The sequence below is a fragment of the Balaenoptera physalus genome (assembly GCF_965194825.1).
Source record: "Balaenoptera physalus genome assembly, chromosome: 6".
Classification (NCBI taxonomy): Eukaryota; Metazoa; Chordata; class Mammalia; order Artiodactyla; family Balaenopteridae; genus Balaenoptera; species Balaenoptera physalus.
Window position 1 is genome coordinate 106,743,581 of NC_138885.1, and position 17,278 is coordinate 106,760,858.

General features: G+C 43.0%; 1 protein-coding gene and 1 long non-coding RNA gene across 2 annotated transcripts in view; one reads left to right on the top strand and one right to left on the bottom strand.

The window, feature by feature from the left end:
* The window catches only part of LOC309663489, a 368,186-nt gene that overhangs the window by 295,450 nt on the left and 55,458 nt on the right, over positions 1–17,278 (top strand). The window lies entirely within an intron of this gene.
* TNP1 (transition protein 1) lies at positions 272–12,140 on the bottom strand. Its single transcript, XM_082467466.1, has one exon. The coding sequence runs from the start codon at positions 1,742–1,744 to the stop codon at positions 1,598–1,600; it is 147 nt and encodes a 48-aa protein (XP_082323592.1). The 5' UTR covers positions 1,745–12,140; the 3' UTR covers positions 272–1,597.

A 17,278-nucleotide genomic window follows, 5' to 3' on the forward strand; every position in this document is an offset into this window, starting at 1 on the left:
CTTGAAACATCTTTACGCATGTCATGACCTGGGCTTCTTCTCATCCTTCCCTACTAGAATCTGACCCACAGGGACAGCCCTTGTTCCCATCCCCATATCCCAATACCTAGACACCTCCACAGGGCTCAGAGTCAATGATCTCATTGAAAATATGTGGAGCTCTGCAGAGAAAGAGGCTCCCTTTCCTCGCTATGTCACCTGGTCCCACATCTCCCCCCACCCCCCCACCCCACCCCGTCCATGTTGGAAACTTCATGTCTGACCTCATGCTCCTCTCATTCCTTCTGGCTTATATCCTTTCCTGGTTGCTTCCCCAGAATCTAAGTGGGTGGCCTGGTTTAAATATGAGTCTCAATTCCTCTCTGTGCCACCCTGGTACTGTCTCTGAGGCAACAGGAAACACTCATTAAGAAAAATATTGCCCCCTCCTGAGCGGGTGGATGCTGAGAGGATGTGTCAGATCCTTGGCTAGAGACGACATAAGCGTTATCAGAACCCAAGGTCAAGCTAAAGTGAGGGCCACAGCAAAGGACGGTTCTTCCTTGCCAATAAGGTCCACCCAGACTGAGGTGAGGTCAGTCCTACTGCCAGACACACCTGATTAAGATTCATTTATGATGTCAGAGTCACACAAGCTGGCTTGAATCTCCCAGGCAGTATCTCTGCCTCTGGTCTTGTCCAAATACCATTCTGGCTTCTGCCCAGAATGTATCCTCATCTCCAACAGCCTGCTAATCATGCCCATACAATCAGATAAATTAGAAGTGCTGAGGGTTCTCTATCCACCACTGGGACATGTCTTTAGCTAGCTAGTTTGGGAAATCATGGTTTGGTGTCTCCATGCTCCAAGCCCCTTGACAAAACCAGCTTGCTTCCTTTGGCTCATAACTGGCACTCTGATGAATGTATTTTTCCCATTTCTTTTATCTCCTCTCCCTTTCCATGTTGGGAAGGGAGACAGTACATTGAGACCAAGACCCAAATATGGTGATGGTGCATGGCCAGAGTTGGGGCACAAGGAGAGAGAGTTGTTAAGGAAAATTACATTGACATTGATATTATCCAAATCATGTCTGATGTTTAATGGTTTCATACCTGTTGATTCTTCCCCAAGGCTGCCCAGCTCAGGAGCCATTTTCCAACCAAAAGATCAAAGGAAACTGAAATTCAGTTTTCAAATGTTTATTGAAATGTTGGGGAGAAACAGCCAACATATACATTCCTCATTTCTTCACAACTGACATTTTATCCACATGATAGGCTCTTCTCTGGCTTTGATCTAACTTCAGGTCTCCTTGGCAGTCCCCCTTCTGTTCTCTGTTGTTGCCTGGTGTCGTTTGAAGTCCACCAGGGCAGAGCCCGCTGGTGGAGTCACAAGTGGGAGCGGGAATTGCGATTGGCTGTAGGGAAAGGACAAGTTTGCAACAGGAACACCAGTTAGAACATGACCATTCATCCTCTTCCTGCCCAAACATGAACCTAGTTGGGAATGAAATTCTCATGCTGAGGTTTCAGGGTCCTATGAGAGTTAACTCCAAGAGCGAGGACCCACGGGACAACAAGATCCCCCCTGTTTGATTGCTCTCCTACTCATCCCTCACTCACCGTCATTGCACCGTTTTCTACTCTTCAGACTGCCCTTCCGGTATTTTCTTTTGCTGCCACCTCTCTTGACTCCCTTGTGAGGACCTCGGTTCTTGCCCTTCCTCATGCCATGACTCTTTAATTTGCGGCTGGTGGCCATTGTACTTTCTGCCAAAACGAGGGGCTTTGTAGAGCCGGGAGGCCACAAGTCTGGGTATTTAAGGCCTTAGCGATTGTGACTGTGAAGGGGGCGTGGCTTAGCGGCGGGCAGGGCTCCACTGTGATGTCACTGGCCTTTGTTACACTTTGGTAATATATGTGAAATAAGGTGGCCCCTCTAATGCAGCTCAAGGCTACCCTTAATTTTGAGGTCTTTTTTTAATGATAAGTAAGGTTTCCCAGACAGGTGTTATTGAGCACCTAAATTCCAGCCCTGTGCTGGGCACCTGGAGAGTACAAGAGCCATTAAAATAGTTATCTCCTGTTTGTAGGAAATTTAATGGTTGTTGAGTGTGTGTATATGCATCATGTTTAAGTCTCTCTTACAGCATTGGGGGATAACAAATGTGTTTCTATAAGGACTTGACTCTAGGAAATCCAGTTCAATATGTCCAAAACATAAATATTCTTTCTCTTTCATCTAAACCAAGTTTTCTCAACCTGAGCACTGCTGACACTATGGGCTAAATATGTGGGACTATTGTTGTTAAAAAACAAAATTTAACTGAGTAAATTTGAAGATCTAATTAGCTTTATTAAGTCATTCTTGAACCAGGCAGCATCTCATCTGGCAGACAGAGAGATACTCCAAGGGGTTATACCACATAGAAGGCTTTTATAGTAAGGAGAGCTGGACAGGGAAAGGAAGTCATCAGCAAGGAAATAATGATAGTTCATTGGAGGAAATTAAAAGTTCAGGTGATAATGTCTTCTTATTGGCTGAGTTGCAGCCCTTTGCATTGGCTGGGCTTGTTGCTGGGTGATGGAAGTCTTCATTCCTCCTGCTGGGGTAGTAAAGTAGTTGCACTTCCTGTTGGGGTCAGTGCCTGATGTCTTCCTGTTGGGGTCAGTAAATAATATCTTCTTTTTGGCATGATTGACCATGAGCAGTAGGGTGTGAGAGCTCCCTGTATGAGTACTTCCAATTCCAATCTTAGCTGAAGTTTTCTTTTACTAATTTTCACATTGCCTTGTGCATTTGGCAGCATTCCTGGCCTGTACCCTTTAGATGCCAGTAGAACCCTTACAGCTGTGACAACCAAAAATGTATCCAAACATTGCTGGGGGGAGGGAGGGGCAAAAATCACCCCTGGTTGAGAACCATTGGCTTAGCCATTTTAAAAAAGTCAGTCTGCAAATATTTATTGATCATGTAGTATGTGCCATGCACTTAGTTGCTAGGAAAATAGTAGTGGGTAAAAACAGACGTAGACTCTGAGTTCATGGAGTTTTCAGCCTAGTAGGGGAGAAAGCTATTAATCAGACATATACACTAATCAGTGAATAATTACTTCTCAACATGGTGCAAAATGAGGTTGGAGAGAGGAGCAGATACCAGACAAGCTCAAGTACATTGGGGAGCCATGGAAAAATGTTTAAGAGGATGACATGATAAGACTAGATGGCGGATGGATTGATGGGGAAGTGAAGTGAATAAAGGGAGAGGCTATTGCCAATAGTGGGGGTTCAGGAGAGAAATATTTGAAAATGGCTTAAGCCCGGGCCAGTGGGCGTTGGTTAGGATGTAGAGATGTAGATAGGAGACAAAGACTTGGTGATGGATTGGATTGGTTGGTGAGAGTAGAGGATGTCAAAGGTGTGGATTTTATTTCTGTGTGATGCAGCTATCTAGAAGTTCGTGCCACTCACTGGGATAAAGGCCAAGCATGGGGGCAATGATGATCATGATTTTGGTCTAAGACATTTTGGGTTTGAGGTTCCTTTGAGACTTCCAAATAGAGATACTGAATGATTGTTTGGTATATGGGTCTGGAGCTCAGAGTAAAAGTCTGAGCAGGAGATATACACCATCCCCAACTTCCCTGATACTGGACTCATCATCTAACCTTTTCTTCTTCCTCCTTTATACCTTATATTGAGACCTTTCAAAAAAAATCTCAATAGAGCTTGATAACTTCTTTCTGTTCCTCCTTCTTTCTCCCCTGCCATCATCCTCATTCAAGAACCAAGCACTCTTGCATGTAGGAGGTTCTTAGCAAAAGTTGATTGAATTGAAGACAGAATGTAGTTCAAGGCCCACTCCCTGTATTTCTAATGTCTATAGAGAAGATGGCAAATCATGTTTTGAAACGCAGCTTCTTTGAACAGCCATCATAAGTGACCCCTTCCACTTTCTGGTTTCCAGGCAGTTCTTTCTGAAGACCTTCTGTTGGATGCCTTTATTCACCCAAAGAAGGAGGAACTCTATGAAAGAGGCTGGCTGCTGCCTTGCCTCTTTGTAATTTGGGGACTTTTCTGTCTGCTCCAGCCTAGTTGTTCCTCCCACAAGCAAGTTCCATGAAAGCCGGAATTTAAAAATTATGTTCACTGAGCATTGAACAGTCCTGCCACAGAGTAGGAGCCCAATAAGGATTTGTGAAATCTTGGCTGAATCAATAAAAAGTTCTAGTTTTCCAACTATATGATTCTTCCCCATTCTGTCCCACCTTCTCCAAGGAAGACTCCTCTGACTTTTCAAATTGTCATTGTCTTTTGAAATTTATTCAGTCCATTGTCCTATAATATTGTCCTCAATGTCTGGAAAACCAGCCCTAATTGTTTGAAATCTTGTTTTGTGCCCACATTGTCGTGTCATGTGTGTGAGTCTGATCTCAACAGGAGGCAATGGGTCTTGTTTTTAGTCTGGACTGTGCCACAAACATCACTTCTCTGGACTTCAGCTCTATTATTTTGTAAATATGCTGGTTGGGATACGTGATCTCTGAGCTGATCTGACTTTTGTGGTAGGCTCCTTGTAGTTAGGGACTGTATTTTTTATTCAACTGTATTTCCCACAGGGACATGGTCCATAGTAGGTAGTCATGAACATTTGTTCATTCCAGCGACTTTGGTGTTATGAGGACAGACAGTACGACATTGAGTGATTTTGTATACCAAGTGGGAGCATTTCTAGAGAAAGAAGGGAAAAAGGACATTGTCTCCATAAAAGGCCCTCAGGTGCTCCGTGCTGGCCTCTCAGGCCTGACCCTGCTGGTGAACATGTTTGCAGAGGGACCTGGCTTCTTTAGTTTGGGAGACATTTTCTGGATGGTCCTGGAGACTGGCAAATATTTCTTTCCCCCAATCCTTCCCATCCCCCAAAGATCTACTCTGCCAAGGAGAAGCTGAGATCACAGGGAAGAAGGCAGCCAGACTTGAGATGGGATGAAGAAACAAACAAACAGGAAAGTCCCCTTTGCGTAGGGTTAAGGACAAATTCTAGTTTCAGACACCCATGCTGAGAAACTCCACCAACAGGAAGCCCAGTGTGAGGGGAGGCAATTCCCAGGCCAGTGAGGAGTGGGGCTGTGGTGGTGTTTGTGTTGGCTTCTCTGTCAGACCTCCCAGCAGGGTTGAGCACTGGGAACTGCAGCCTATCTCTGTTTCTCTTTCTGTTTCTTCTCCACTGTTGTTTGAGCCAATAGCAATTTACAGCACAATGCATTCTTTCCTTTGTTGAGAGCCATCTGTTAATCCACCTGTTAATCTGTTAATCCGTTAATCTGTTGTCTCCTTACCTTTTCTTCTGCTCTCTCTTTTTCTTTTTTCCTTTTGGATGAAGAAACCAAGGCACAGGATGGTTACATGAGCTACTTTAAATAACCCAGCACAGGAATAGCAGAGATGTCCCAATAAACCTATTTCCTCCATACTTTGGTTTCCTAGTGGGTCTTAGTTTTTGTTTCTCTTGATGAAAGGAAATAGATATTTTCTGGTAGCTATAGGGACATGGAGAAAGAACTGAATTACTGGTCTTTTTAGAAGAGGAGCTATCAGTTCCTTCACTTTTGGGGCTGAGTGTTATCTTGCCCAGAACAAGTGGATGGACAAAATGGTGTCTTTATCTCCTAGAAAGATGGCAAAGTGGCACTGCAGGGAAGGGCTTGGAGACTTGACACTCCCACTGGCCCCTTTCTTAGATTAGGAAGAGGCAGGCTTTGGACGTCACTGTTTTGGAATTCAGACCTCTAGTTGGGTCTCATCTCACCTCTCCAATTCAAACTCACTCCATTAATTTTCCTGGGAGTCCAGTGGATGTCTGCCCAGGGCAGGATCTTCCCAGCAGGCCGGAAATTGGGGTTTATTACAGGGAACATGGAAAAGTTGCTGACAGTCCTTAAAAATGTAGATGACTCAGTCTGAACCCCTGTCTGAAACCTAAGTCTCTACAGATGTTGACCTTAGCTGGGAAGTGGGGACCTTCTACCCTGTTCGCATGCATGCCCTGTCTTCTCTGTTCTTGGTGCTGCTGCTGCTGTTCAGGCAGGCAAAGGGGGCTCAGGGTGGGCTGGAGCGGGGGAATCTGCTGAGAGAGGGGTTTCACCAAGGGGTTGAGCTCTCTGAGCTCAAGATTCATCTGGTATCTCTCCTAGGAAATAAAGAGGAACCAGAGCCACAGGCCAAGGGGTGGTTTTCAGAGAAAATGGAAGGAGGGACCTCAACTCCATTCACCTCTTCCCATCCAGTTCTGGGAAACAAGGGGACATCATGGCTCTGAAGATGGTCTGGGTTCTACCCGAAGATTTTTGGAGTTTTTTCCTCATTTTTCTTTCAGGCTCCTCTCCCATCCTTTCTGACTGCATCTCCAAACTCTCTTTCCATAAGAAATTTCTGTTTTCCAGGAATAGAGAAATTGGGCTGCTAAAAGGTAGGAAGCTCATCACAAGAGCATTGGCCCTGGGGGGGTCCTCAGGAGCCATCTGACCCCCCTCTTTTGGGAGGCCAAGAGGCTTTCTAAGGGCTGCACCCAGGCAGTGCAAGAGCCATGGCTGAACTCAGATTGCTGATCTTCAAACCAAAGACTGCCCACCACTTCACACTGCCTTCTCTACTTGCCTTAAAAATAGATATGACATTGACTCTCTGCTCCCTTGGCCTTTTTCCGCCTACCTGTGCTGCTGCTAGGATCACAATGAAGGAATATAATACTGAAGGGAGAAGGAGAAATGGGAAAAAGTAATGAGCTCTTCTTAGAGGCAGGGTGTGAATTTGGAATTCCTCTGGACAAATTTAAAATTCTCATTTGGAGAGAATGCCATAGTTTTTGTTGTTGTTGTTATTTTTGAACTTATGAAAAATTATTTGACAATTTTTATTCCTTTTGCCACCACCAACCCTAAGGCCACATGATTCAGTAGTATACAAAGAAAATCCAAACTTTATGCTTCAGAAGGTTCCAAATAATGTTTTCACATTAACTACTCCCTTTCGCCCACTTACCTTAATCCCCGTCTATATGAAGAAGCTGCCCCTTCCCAGAATACACTGGGAATACAGTGCCCTACAGCCATAAGATAAAACTAAAGCTGCATCCTAAGATATTAGAAAGGGTGTGATATGGTGTGAAAATGTCATGCATGTTAAATTATTTGCCTCATATGGTCCTTAGGAGCGAATGAATTTTAATCCGCTTAACAACTGGAGTAAGGAATTTTGAATTGCAAGGGTTTTAAGAGAACAATTTCATAATAAATAGGTCTGGGGATGAAGGGTAGCTTGGCCAAAATCACAAATTATAGGCAAAGTTGGATCTCAAGCTCAGATCTCCTAATCCCCAGTCCAGGCTTCTTGCCACTGTTTCATGAGGCACTTTGCTGAGATTTCTGGCCTTTTTTTCCCCTGTGCTTTTTCTCTATTTTGAAGTCTCCTTTCACATTCTGAGAGCCATGTGCCAGAGGCCCTTGCCCTCTTGAAATCATCCCACCCACCAAAGACTATCATCATGTCACTGAGTTTGTGGACACTTGGCCCTGTGAAATGGGGAAATGTTGCTATCAAAAGTGGACCAGAAAGACAGACTGAAGTTGCCACGCTGAGGGTCAGAGCCTTCATAATTGATGATTTCAAAGCATTATGACCAACATGCTGCTGAAGTGTGCATTGACCAGAGGAGACACTCAATATTTCTGGATTATTTTTTAACACAAATACCTATTATAACTCTACTGATCAGGCTTGGGTCAAGAGAGACGATCACAATCCAGTCTTATTTCTTTGACTTGATTTGCTAAAACTCTACTTTCTATTCTCAATGGTGATCAATTGAGGGTGAAGAAGAGGAGATAGGTTGGAATCATAAATTCACTTTGCCTCTTGAGGATCTTGAAAAATGGAACTGACAAAGAAGTCTTGCCTGGCAGTATCATTGCCTATTTTGTTTCCCCATTGTTCTCTTGGGTGGAATTCTCATATTTGGAGAAGTAGCTTTAGTCATGTTTATACTAAAGAAAGAGAACAAAGTAACCCCCTCACTGTTCTTTCTAGTAGAATTCTCAGGTCCAAAGCACAAAATCTTAGTGACAGTTTGCCCTCCACACATATGCTAGGACAGCAAGGAAGACTCACCTAGTGAAATCTTTAAAACAAAGCCTTCATTTTCAGAAAGGACCAAAGAAAGACCCAGATTTCTTGAGTGTTGCAGTGATCAGATTTTATTGGTCAATAAATTTCCAATGCTGGGCCTCCTTATTTTTGTTCTAGGAGGAAATATGGAAGATCATACTGCTGAGATGCTCTGGAGTTCTGGTAAAGACAGTGTCTCCATGTAGAAGTATTTGTTTTCTCAGTAGACCACTGTGCTGCAGTAGTGATGGTGGTACTTTCTTCATGCTGCAAGGAAGCAAAGACAAAACTGAAGTTATAAAGGTCCCTGGTTAGGGTGGGAGAGTCTCAGAAACTTCTTCAGGGGGGCACACAAGACCAACTTGATTTTTCCAGATTTTCCTTTATGACTTTTATTACTTCTTTAGCTATTGTTAGGCTGGTTTACTTGCAGGTCAGTCAAGTCTCCCCAGAACTAGCTACATTATTTGTGGGGTCCAGTGCAAGATGAATATGTTGGATTTTTGTTTAAAAAAAATACTTTCAAGATGGTGACTGAAGAGCATAAACCAAGCCTGAGCAGCCCAGAGCACAGGGCTGTTTGTGACTGCACAGGTCCTATACCCATGAAGCCTAACTTGTCCCTCCTGACTGAAGGTACTTCTTATGGTAAACATTCAGATAACACATTGAAATATCCCTATCTCATTCATCTTTATAGTCCAGGAGAGCTGGTCAATGTCTTATTCATAATGGGGGCTTGATGAATACTTACAAATGGACTGCTTCTCACTGAGGCCATACCAGGTGCCCCAGAATGAATGAAGCCTCTTCGGTAATGGCTCCATCACCACCTCTTCGCTCCCTTCCTCACACACAGTTTACAACTACTCCCCACGCTCCTCCTACACTCCCTCAGGACCACACATTCAAAAGCCTTGCCAATTGCCACCACCATCTTTCTCCTCCTCCATGCTGTCCTCAGTGGTGCTTTCTCTCATGCACCTGCAGGAAGTCTGCCAAGTCCTAGGGGATCTGCAGCACTGCAGTATCCTAGTGTGGTTGCACTTAGTCATGGTAGATATTAGAAGCTTGGTGTGGGCTTTCCAGTCATTTACCAGAAGATGATATTCTCAACCTTGAGATGTAGGGGTTGAGGGGCCACCTGTAAAGAAACTAGGCCACTGTGACTTGGACTTCCCCACTCTAGGATTTCACAAAGTCCACATGAGGTAACAACCAAATCTACAGGAGAAGAGCTGAGCAGTGGGACCTGGGATGATTTCCTTCAACATTTAATCAGACTGATTTTCTGGTTCCAAGCCTCTCAACCTAGTAAGCCTACTAAGACCAGGACAAATTATTTCATTTCTCCTGGTCTTAAAAATCTTCTTTTAGTTAAAGCCAGAAGGACTTGGACTTCCTATTATTTTACTAATGAGGAAACAAAATGCCCAGTTGGAGATTACTTCCTTAAAGGCTTCAGGAAATTGCTCCAGGACACATAGATACCAAACAGCAGAGCTGGGATTTAAATCCACACCTACTTAATGTTAGTGCTTGTGCATGATGTCTCCTGGTGCCTTTGCTCCCTTGGTAGGGAGGGAGAGGGAGATGGTTAATCATCTAGCGGGTGATATCTTTTACTCTCATCATGTTTTACCATGATGAGAGATATGAACAAAAGACTTGAATATTAAAACCCGGAGGAGACTGACCCAAGTCAGTGATGAGGATGGAAAAGGAGGGGTAGATTATAAAACATTGAGGTGACTGATGAGATGTGGAGAGCTTTGAAGGGAAAGTTTGAATCCCAGACTTCTGCCCCCAGTGAATAACTGCTAGGTGGTTACAGAAGCAGAAACTGTATTTGGATAGAAAGTACTGATTTTAGTTTTGCACAGATTGAGATGTCTACTGGACAGATCCGGTGTCCACTTAGGTTTTCAGTGGACAAATTAGATACAGGTAACTAGCTCAGAAGAGCATTTGGGGGTGATGATGTAGATTTGGGCATTGGCAGAGTAGAGCTTTGTGTAGTTGAATCTACAGGAGTAGATGAGATGGTCTAGGGACATTTGGGATTCATCATCTTCTAAGGTATCCAGAGGAAAAGACTGAGAAAGGAGACAAAGAGAGCAGAAGAAAACTCAGGAAAGAGCGGAGATGTGAAGTAACAGTAAGGAGTTCAAATATGGAAGCTGCCAAACTTGCGGCAGACGTAACATTTATTGGACCTACTGAGTATCAGGTGCTGTGCGGAGCACTTGAGGAGCCTCAAGTCATTTTTTCAGTCCTTACCTTATTCAACTCCATAGAGCATTTGATACCTAGGTTCCTGCAGAGACAGGGTAGACGAACGGGTCAGGAGTGCAGTGAGTAGAAGAGAGACACAAGGTGAGGTAATAGAGGGTGAAGGTTGTTTTTGAGAAGAGGAAGGTAAATCTCTCTCTAGCAACCATCCTCTTCAAGCTTCTCAAAAGAGAAGAACTTATTCAACCACTATTGTTCTGCCATAAAAAAGTGACAAACCTTCTCCTTGTTTTCTATCCTTACTTTTTTCATGTGTCCTTTACCCCTACTTGACCTCTACATCCTCTTTCAGGTATAGATAAAGCTGCAATTTGGGATGGACATCCAGTCTTTTTTGTTGTTGTTTTTTGGCAGTGCTGCACGGCATGTGGGATCTTACTTCCCCGACTAGGGATTGAACCCGTGTCCCCTGCAGTGGAAGTGCGGAGTCTTAACCATTGGACCACCAGGGAAGTCCAGGACATCCAGTCTTGGCTGGTCCTTTTTATTTCATCTTGGTGCCTTCCTTCAGACACCTTACACTCTGGGAGTACAGAGACAAGCTAATAGCTTGTGCCTGACAGTGCTCAGAATATGGTAAGTACTCTAGAGATATGAACCCATTTCATCCTTATATCAACCTTGTGAGGTGGCTACTACTATTGCCATGTTCTAGGGCCAAGGTGGTTAAGTAACCACCCAAGGTCTCATAGCTAGTAAATGGAGGAACTGGGGTCTTCTTGTGTAAGAAACTGTAGTAATTTCTCATATAAGATTGTTTCTTATAGAGTTGACATTCTTTTTAAGTACTTAGCACAAAGATAGGCTAGAACAAAAGAAGTCCTCAGTATATCCTTGCCAATTGAGAATGGATTCCCTATTGTTTATCAAAACAAAGTTCTTGATAAGGATATCGTATTCACAAAGTGAAGATTTATTCAGGCTGTTGATGTGTGTGTGGGGGGAGAGGGATCCATGTTAATATGTACTTAGGCTGGTGAGTTCTCAGGCATATTTTAGCCATGATTTGGAATCCCAGGAAAATATCTCTATCACTTCCTTTTTGCCCATCCCTCACACTGACCCATGCCTCCATGCATGCATGGGAAAGAATACAGAAACAGAAAGTGGCAGAGATAAGATTAAGGAGATAGCTGCAGATCCTCAATACAAATTTGGATGAACAATGGTTTGCTCTATCAAGCCATCTCTAGGACATAACATCACAATCATAGACTCCAATCATAGACAATCATAGACTCCAATCATTTTACCTTAAAGATCTGAGTTCTTTGGGGGATGGAAATAATCTGATTGTTAGTAACTTTTGACCAGGAAAAGAGGACATAGGATAAATTAAACTCAGTGTGGCAGATATGCACACATAGTCAAAGTACATCTACCTCCTCCTCTTTCTTCCTCTTTCTCTCTTCCCAACCTTTGTAGCCCTCCCCAGGATTCAAACCTTAGATCTTAAGTTAAAGAACCACAGAAGTACTGTAGAATCCCCTGCCTCTTAGAGCCTGCAAGAGGTAGGAAATTAGAGTGACTGCGGGAGGTACTTGGATTATCACCTCCCTTGTCTCCATGTGTAGTTGACCCTATTGGAGCGGGTGAACCACTCCAGCCTTTGTTCAGGAGGTGTGTTTGAAACCAGGCTTTAAAGGAAGAGAGGAGATTGCATCTCTTGGGGCCTCCCTGCCAGCCTCTCTCTTCTGGGTGGCGCCACCCAAGAGCCATACTAGTTAGGCTTGAAATCCAGGAGTCCTTGAACTCTTCCCTCTCCTTTGAGTCTTTGTTGAGTCTTCCTTTATCATGCCCAGAGTTTTTGCTCCAGGGTGGCAGCCCTTGAGCAACCCTTGTTACCTTTGGACTACATTACTGTGGAGGCTGCTTGAGTCTCTTTAATGCAAACTATTATTCAGTGAAACTTCCTAAAGTGATACTAATCCTGCCACTCTTCTGTTCAGGATGTGTGGGAACCTCCTTCCTGCCTCCAAGGTGTAGTTCAATTTCAATTTTCATATCAGCCCTCCTAACCCCAACTTCACTTTCTAGCCATGTCTTTTATTCTCTCCCTCAGGCAAACTCTGCTTATTCTAGTCAAATTGGGTTATTTCAAAAGTATAAAAAGTATAGGTGTTCATGGGAAACTCAGTGTCTTAACTTGCACTGTTACTTTTTCTAGCATTTTAATCTATTAAATTCCAATGGAACGTTTAAAACTCAAAACAAAGGCCCCTGATTCTTTGATGACTTCTTTAATAAACTCCCATTATTCATCTTTTTGAACACATTCTATATCATTTATCAGATTCTGTCCAGAATTTTTTATTTCTATGCATGTCTTCTCTTCTCAAACATTGAGTTTCTTGAGGTTGAAGCTGCATCTCTGTGAGGTTCTGGGGGATGGGGCAGGGGTAATAGATTAAAAAGATGAGTTGGACCAAAGCTTTGAATTCTACATTATTCAGGATTTGAGTGGGAGCTAGGGAAGGGCAGGAGGGAGAGATTACAAATGTGCACAGGGAAACTTTTTTGAGTGGAGTATATGCTTACTATCTTGATTTGTGGTGATATGTCAAAACTTATCAAACTGAGCATTTAAAATATGTGCAGTTTATTGTATGTCAATTATAATTCAATAAATTAATTTAAAAATTCCATATCATTCAAGTCCTCACTAAAGAGCTCTTTTTAGAAAGGAGAAAATGGAACCAAGAATGCATACCTAAATGTGCCAGCGAATGAAGTCTTTGATGAGGCTAGACTTGTGTCTGCAAGGCAGGGGGAATTTTACTTGGCTTATATCATTCAAGGTGGTTCCTATGGGCTATACTGATGGGCAACCAGTTGATTCTAGCAGTCCTAACAAGTACTTTCTTGACTTTATCCAAATGTCTCAGTATTCCCCAACAACCCAACCAAGCTCTCATGTTAACTCTCAGCCATTGTGACAATCATCAATTATTAGGTCTTTTACCAGGAGGGCCCATGTCATGGCCATGTGTCTTCATATATAAAGGGAGTGATGAGTGGGCTGCTTTGGACAAATGGACTTGGGGTAGAGGAGGGGGAGCTGACTGAGGCTGCTGTTTCAACAAGAACCCCACTGCTGGCCAGAGTTGGGAAATGTAAGAGGATGGTGAAATCCTGTAGATGTAAGTGTTCAGCATGCCATCTGAAGGATTTACCACAGAGACAGAAAGCAAAGAAGTTATGCCAGAAAAAAACCAGGAAGCCAAGGTATTAATGACATTTTCTGATTAAGAAAGGGGACTCTCAGTCTTGAGAATTATCATCCTAGCTTGGCAGGTGTTCCAAAATATCATGTCTTTGTCAAAGCAAAGCTCTCCATTTGCCTTCCAAAAACTGTATCCAACTCTTCCCTAGCACTCTCCCCTCCTCCACCCAACACCCACTCCTCTTCCCAACCCCATCCCTGACCCTGATTCCTCACCAATCCTGCAGAGAACCAGACTTTCTGTGTTCATTGCTTTTCTTCTTTATGCTGTAGAGCCTCCCTCTAATCTTGTCCATTCAGTAGAAATATTGACATAACCTCTGGACCTACCTTTGAAGGTAGGTTTCTTAAACTCTTGATAAACTTATGTCTGATGGAGTCTCCAGGAAACTGACTAGGGAGGTCCCTATATGAAAAACGAATGGATTTCCTGAGTGTAAATCTTACATTTTCTCATTCTTGTCTCCTTAGTCAGCTACATACACCAATGCTCTGCTTGAAGAAGCTGATTGAATCCATGTCTTTCCATGTCATGTTTTCTTTCACGGATGGCGAAAAGAAAAGCTTCTTTCGGTTCAGGCCCAAGACCACCATAATCATCTTTGATTTTTCCTCTCTGCCCAAGGTCTCTGAATAAAATCTCTCTCCTTTCACTGACAAATGGTGTTTTTGTTTAGCTGGAGAATGACCTGTGGCAATCTGGAGAACTGGTCCCCCCTATTTTTAATGTAATAGGATAAGTGGGGTGTGATGGGTAGAGGCATAACCAAGTGAGTCAGGAGGAAATATGTAGTTTTCTCCTTTGTTCCTATTTAAGAGATTTGCTAATAAAATGTGTGTTTGGGTTGTGGTTTGGGATAGGTTGTGATGCTTTCTGGTTATGAAAAGAGCTTACTCTGTTTGATAGACCTTCTAAACTGGCTGGGCTGGGGGGTACAACAACCAGAAAACCTGTAACCCGATCACTGTCAGCTCACACTTCTGGTTTCATTTGTTGGTAATTAGTTATGAAGATTCCCGTTTTTCTAGAAACAAGCCCAGGTCATGTCAACATAAAACATAAGAATTGTAAACACAGGGAAGGGGAAAACATAACATACGCCTAGAATGGCATATGTGTATTTGAAACTTTTTAAAGGACAAACTTCTCTGAATAGCGTACTTTAGATAAAAGGTAGTTTTGGGGCTCTGTGGGGTCAAATAATTCTGATAAGTGTGTGGAATCCCTTGTGTAAATGAACATGAATCTTACGTAATTCACATAAAGGTACTAGGTCATCTCCTTCCCCCTACTCATTACCATTAAACTGCAAAAGTTCTGGGAAGCACAGCCTGCCACACCCAGGGATCACAAATGCAATCTTTAAAAATCTCAGGCCAGCAAGGCTAAAGCTAATCTCTAAGGTTGAGGCCTCAAAACTCAATTCTTCTATCTAACTTTGGAACATGAAAGATGCAGAAACTGGAAAAAGAGATGGGAACTTCCAACTTAGGCCCCAGGGTTTTGTCATGTTTCTTAGATGTTGATGAGTTTTTGTTCCTGATGGAACATGGGTTTCTTTGATGGTTGTTTTTGCTCTTGGATGATCACATTTGGTCCTAGTGTGGGGATAGGGAGAGATGGTAGTTTGAAGACGTTATGGTGCGTGTCCCTGGGCCCAGGAGCAGAGGCATCTTCCAACGGTATGACAGGAGGAAGGCAGCTAACTGGCTCTTCATAGGGTCAGGGCCTCCTGTGATACAAGGTGGTCATATGACATCCACCATTATCCTTTACACCTCATAATGGCAGGTATGAAACTGGTCCCAAATTAAAGTTCATAAGCTTATGAATTTTCCCTTGTACAACTCATTCTCTAGAGTCTTTCTCCATTCTTTCTGTATAGTTATCAGTTACTATGGACTTTTAATGATTCTCCAATTATAGTAAATTGTGTTACTCCTATAATGTGTGTCCAATTGATGGTCTAGGAGCCAACTATAGCCTACAAATATGTTTTCTTTGACAAGCTGTGCAGGTCAACTTGGAGTGGGTAAAAAAAAAAAAAAACATTTGAACTAGTTACCATCTTTGGAGGCAGCAGCTTTCATGTAAAATTTAGATTTTTGACTTCCTGGTTGCTCTTAAAAACTCTCCTAAGAGCATTGGATCCCAACTGACTAGAGTTCAGAGGTACCTTTCAGATGCAGCATACACTCTTCAATTTGCTGTCATCTCCACCAGTCTCTGCTTGTTTTACTTATATTGCCAGCCTGGACCTGAAGACATTGACTCTGTAACCTCTGTTAACTTTTGGAATCTACCACGACCGACCCTGTTGATTGTATTTCTCTCTTGCCCACATTTATCAAATAGTTCAGAGGCCGGTTTAATGTACTAGGCAGGGGAGCCAAGGGTAAGAATCTGGGATTGTGTACAGGGCAGCCTCCTTTCCTTTGGAATCTGATTCAGATCCCTGGGACCACACATTATCAGGGCCACGTCATTCCTAACCTCAGAACCCCTCCTTTTTCCTGAAGCATAGTTGGAAGCTCATGAGAAAAGAGAAGAGAACCAGCTGTCTGTCTAGATGTGACTTGGGCTCCATGTTGGGAATGAGAGCACCCCTGGCACTCAACATTACATCCTGGTGGGTCTGTAAAACATGGTCCCCTTCTAAATAGCTGGTGCAGTCACATAATTACATTAGGCAGAAGGACTGTCTTAAACAGGTCCTAGCCTCATGAGTCCTTTTCCAGTGTTGTAAGTCCCAACAGGCAGGGACCCTGTCAGACTTCTGTGTCTATGGCATTTGACAATAATAATGGCAGTGATGATGACAATGTTGTGACAGGATAACTCACTGAATTATGAGTTTGTGTGTATCTTGTGTGCATTTCTCCTCTCTCATTTGAAGCATAAGGCCACATTTTCATTTTGTTTCCTTGCTTGGGGTTGGGAATCAAACACAGGCTCTTTAATATAACTTCCTTTTTGAGATTCAAAAGCCTGAGCTCAGAAGAGTATTATGTCTTGGGGGTGACTTAATTTTACTCACCTTCCAACAGAGGCTGAGATAAAGACCTGAGTACAGGTTTTATTCTGGGAAGTAGATTCGAGGGGGCAGGAGGGAGAGGATAGAGTGTGTGGGACAGGGAAGAAAGAGAATAAAGAGTGTGCTACGGAGCTGATCACTGTCATGGGCAATGAGGGTTCAATCCCCCTGGAGACCTTCCGAGGAGCTATGAGAAATGCCCTCAGAATTGTCCCTCTAGGTCATGGGAGGCTGGGACATTCATCCATTGACTTCCATTCATCCCCTACTAGTTGAAGGTTTCCCCTGGAAACCTTACCTGTCCCCTTACCGGGCTGCCTACCACCTTTGGTTGTGGAAATACTCGTTCCCTGTTATTTCATTCTCTGCTCTTCAGGGTCTCAGCCAAAAATGAGACAGAAAATGTATCATTTTAACATTTAACCTTTCTGATTGTGTGTATGTGTATATATATGTCTGCATAATATTCTATTATTTGGATTTACAAAATCTATTTAACCAACATTCTGTATTTAGTGCATTTATAATGTGCTTTTATTTAAAAATATATACAAAGATCTACATATTTATTCAGTATTTATCA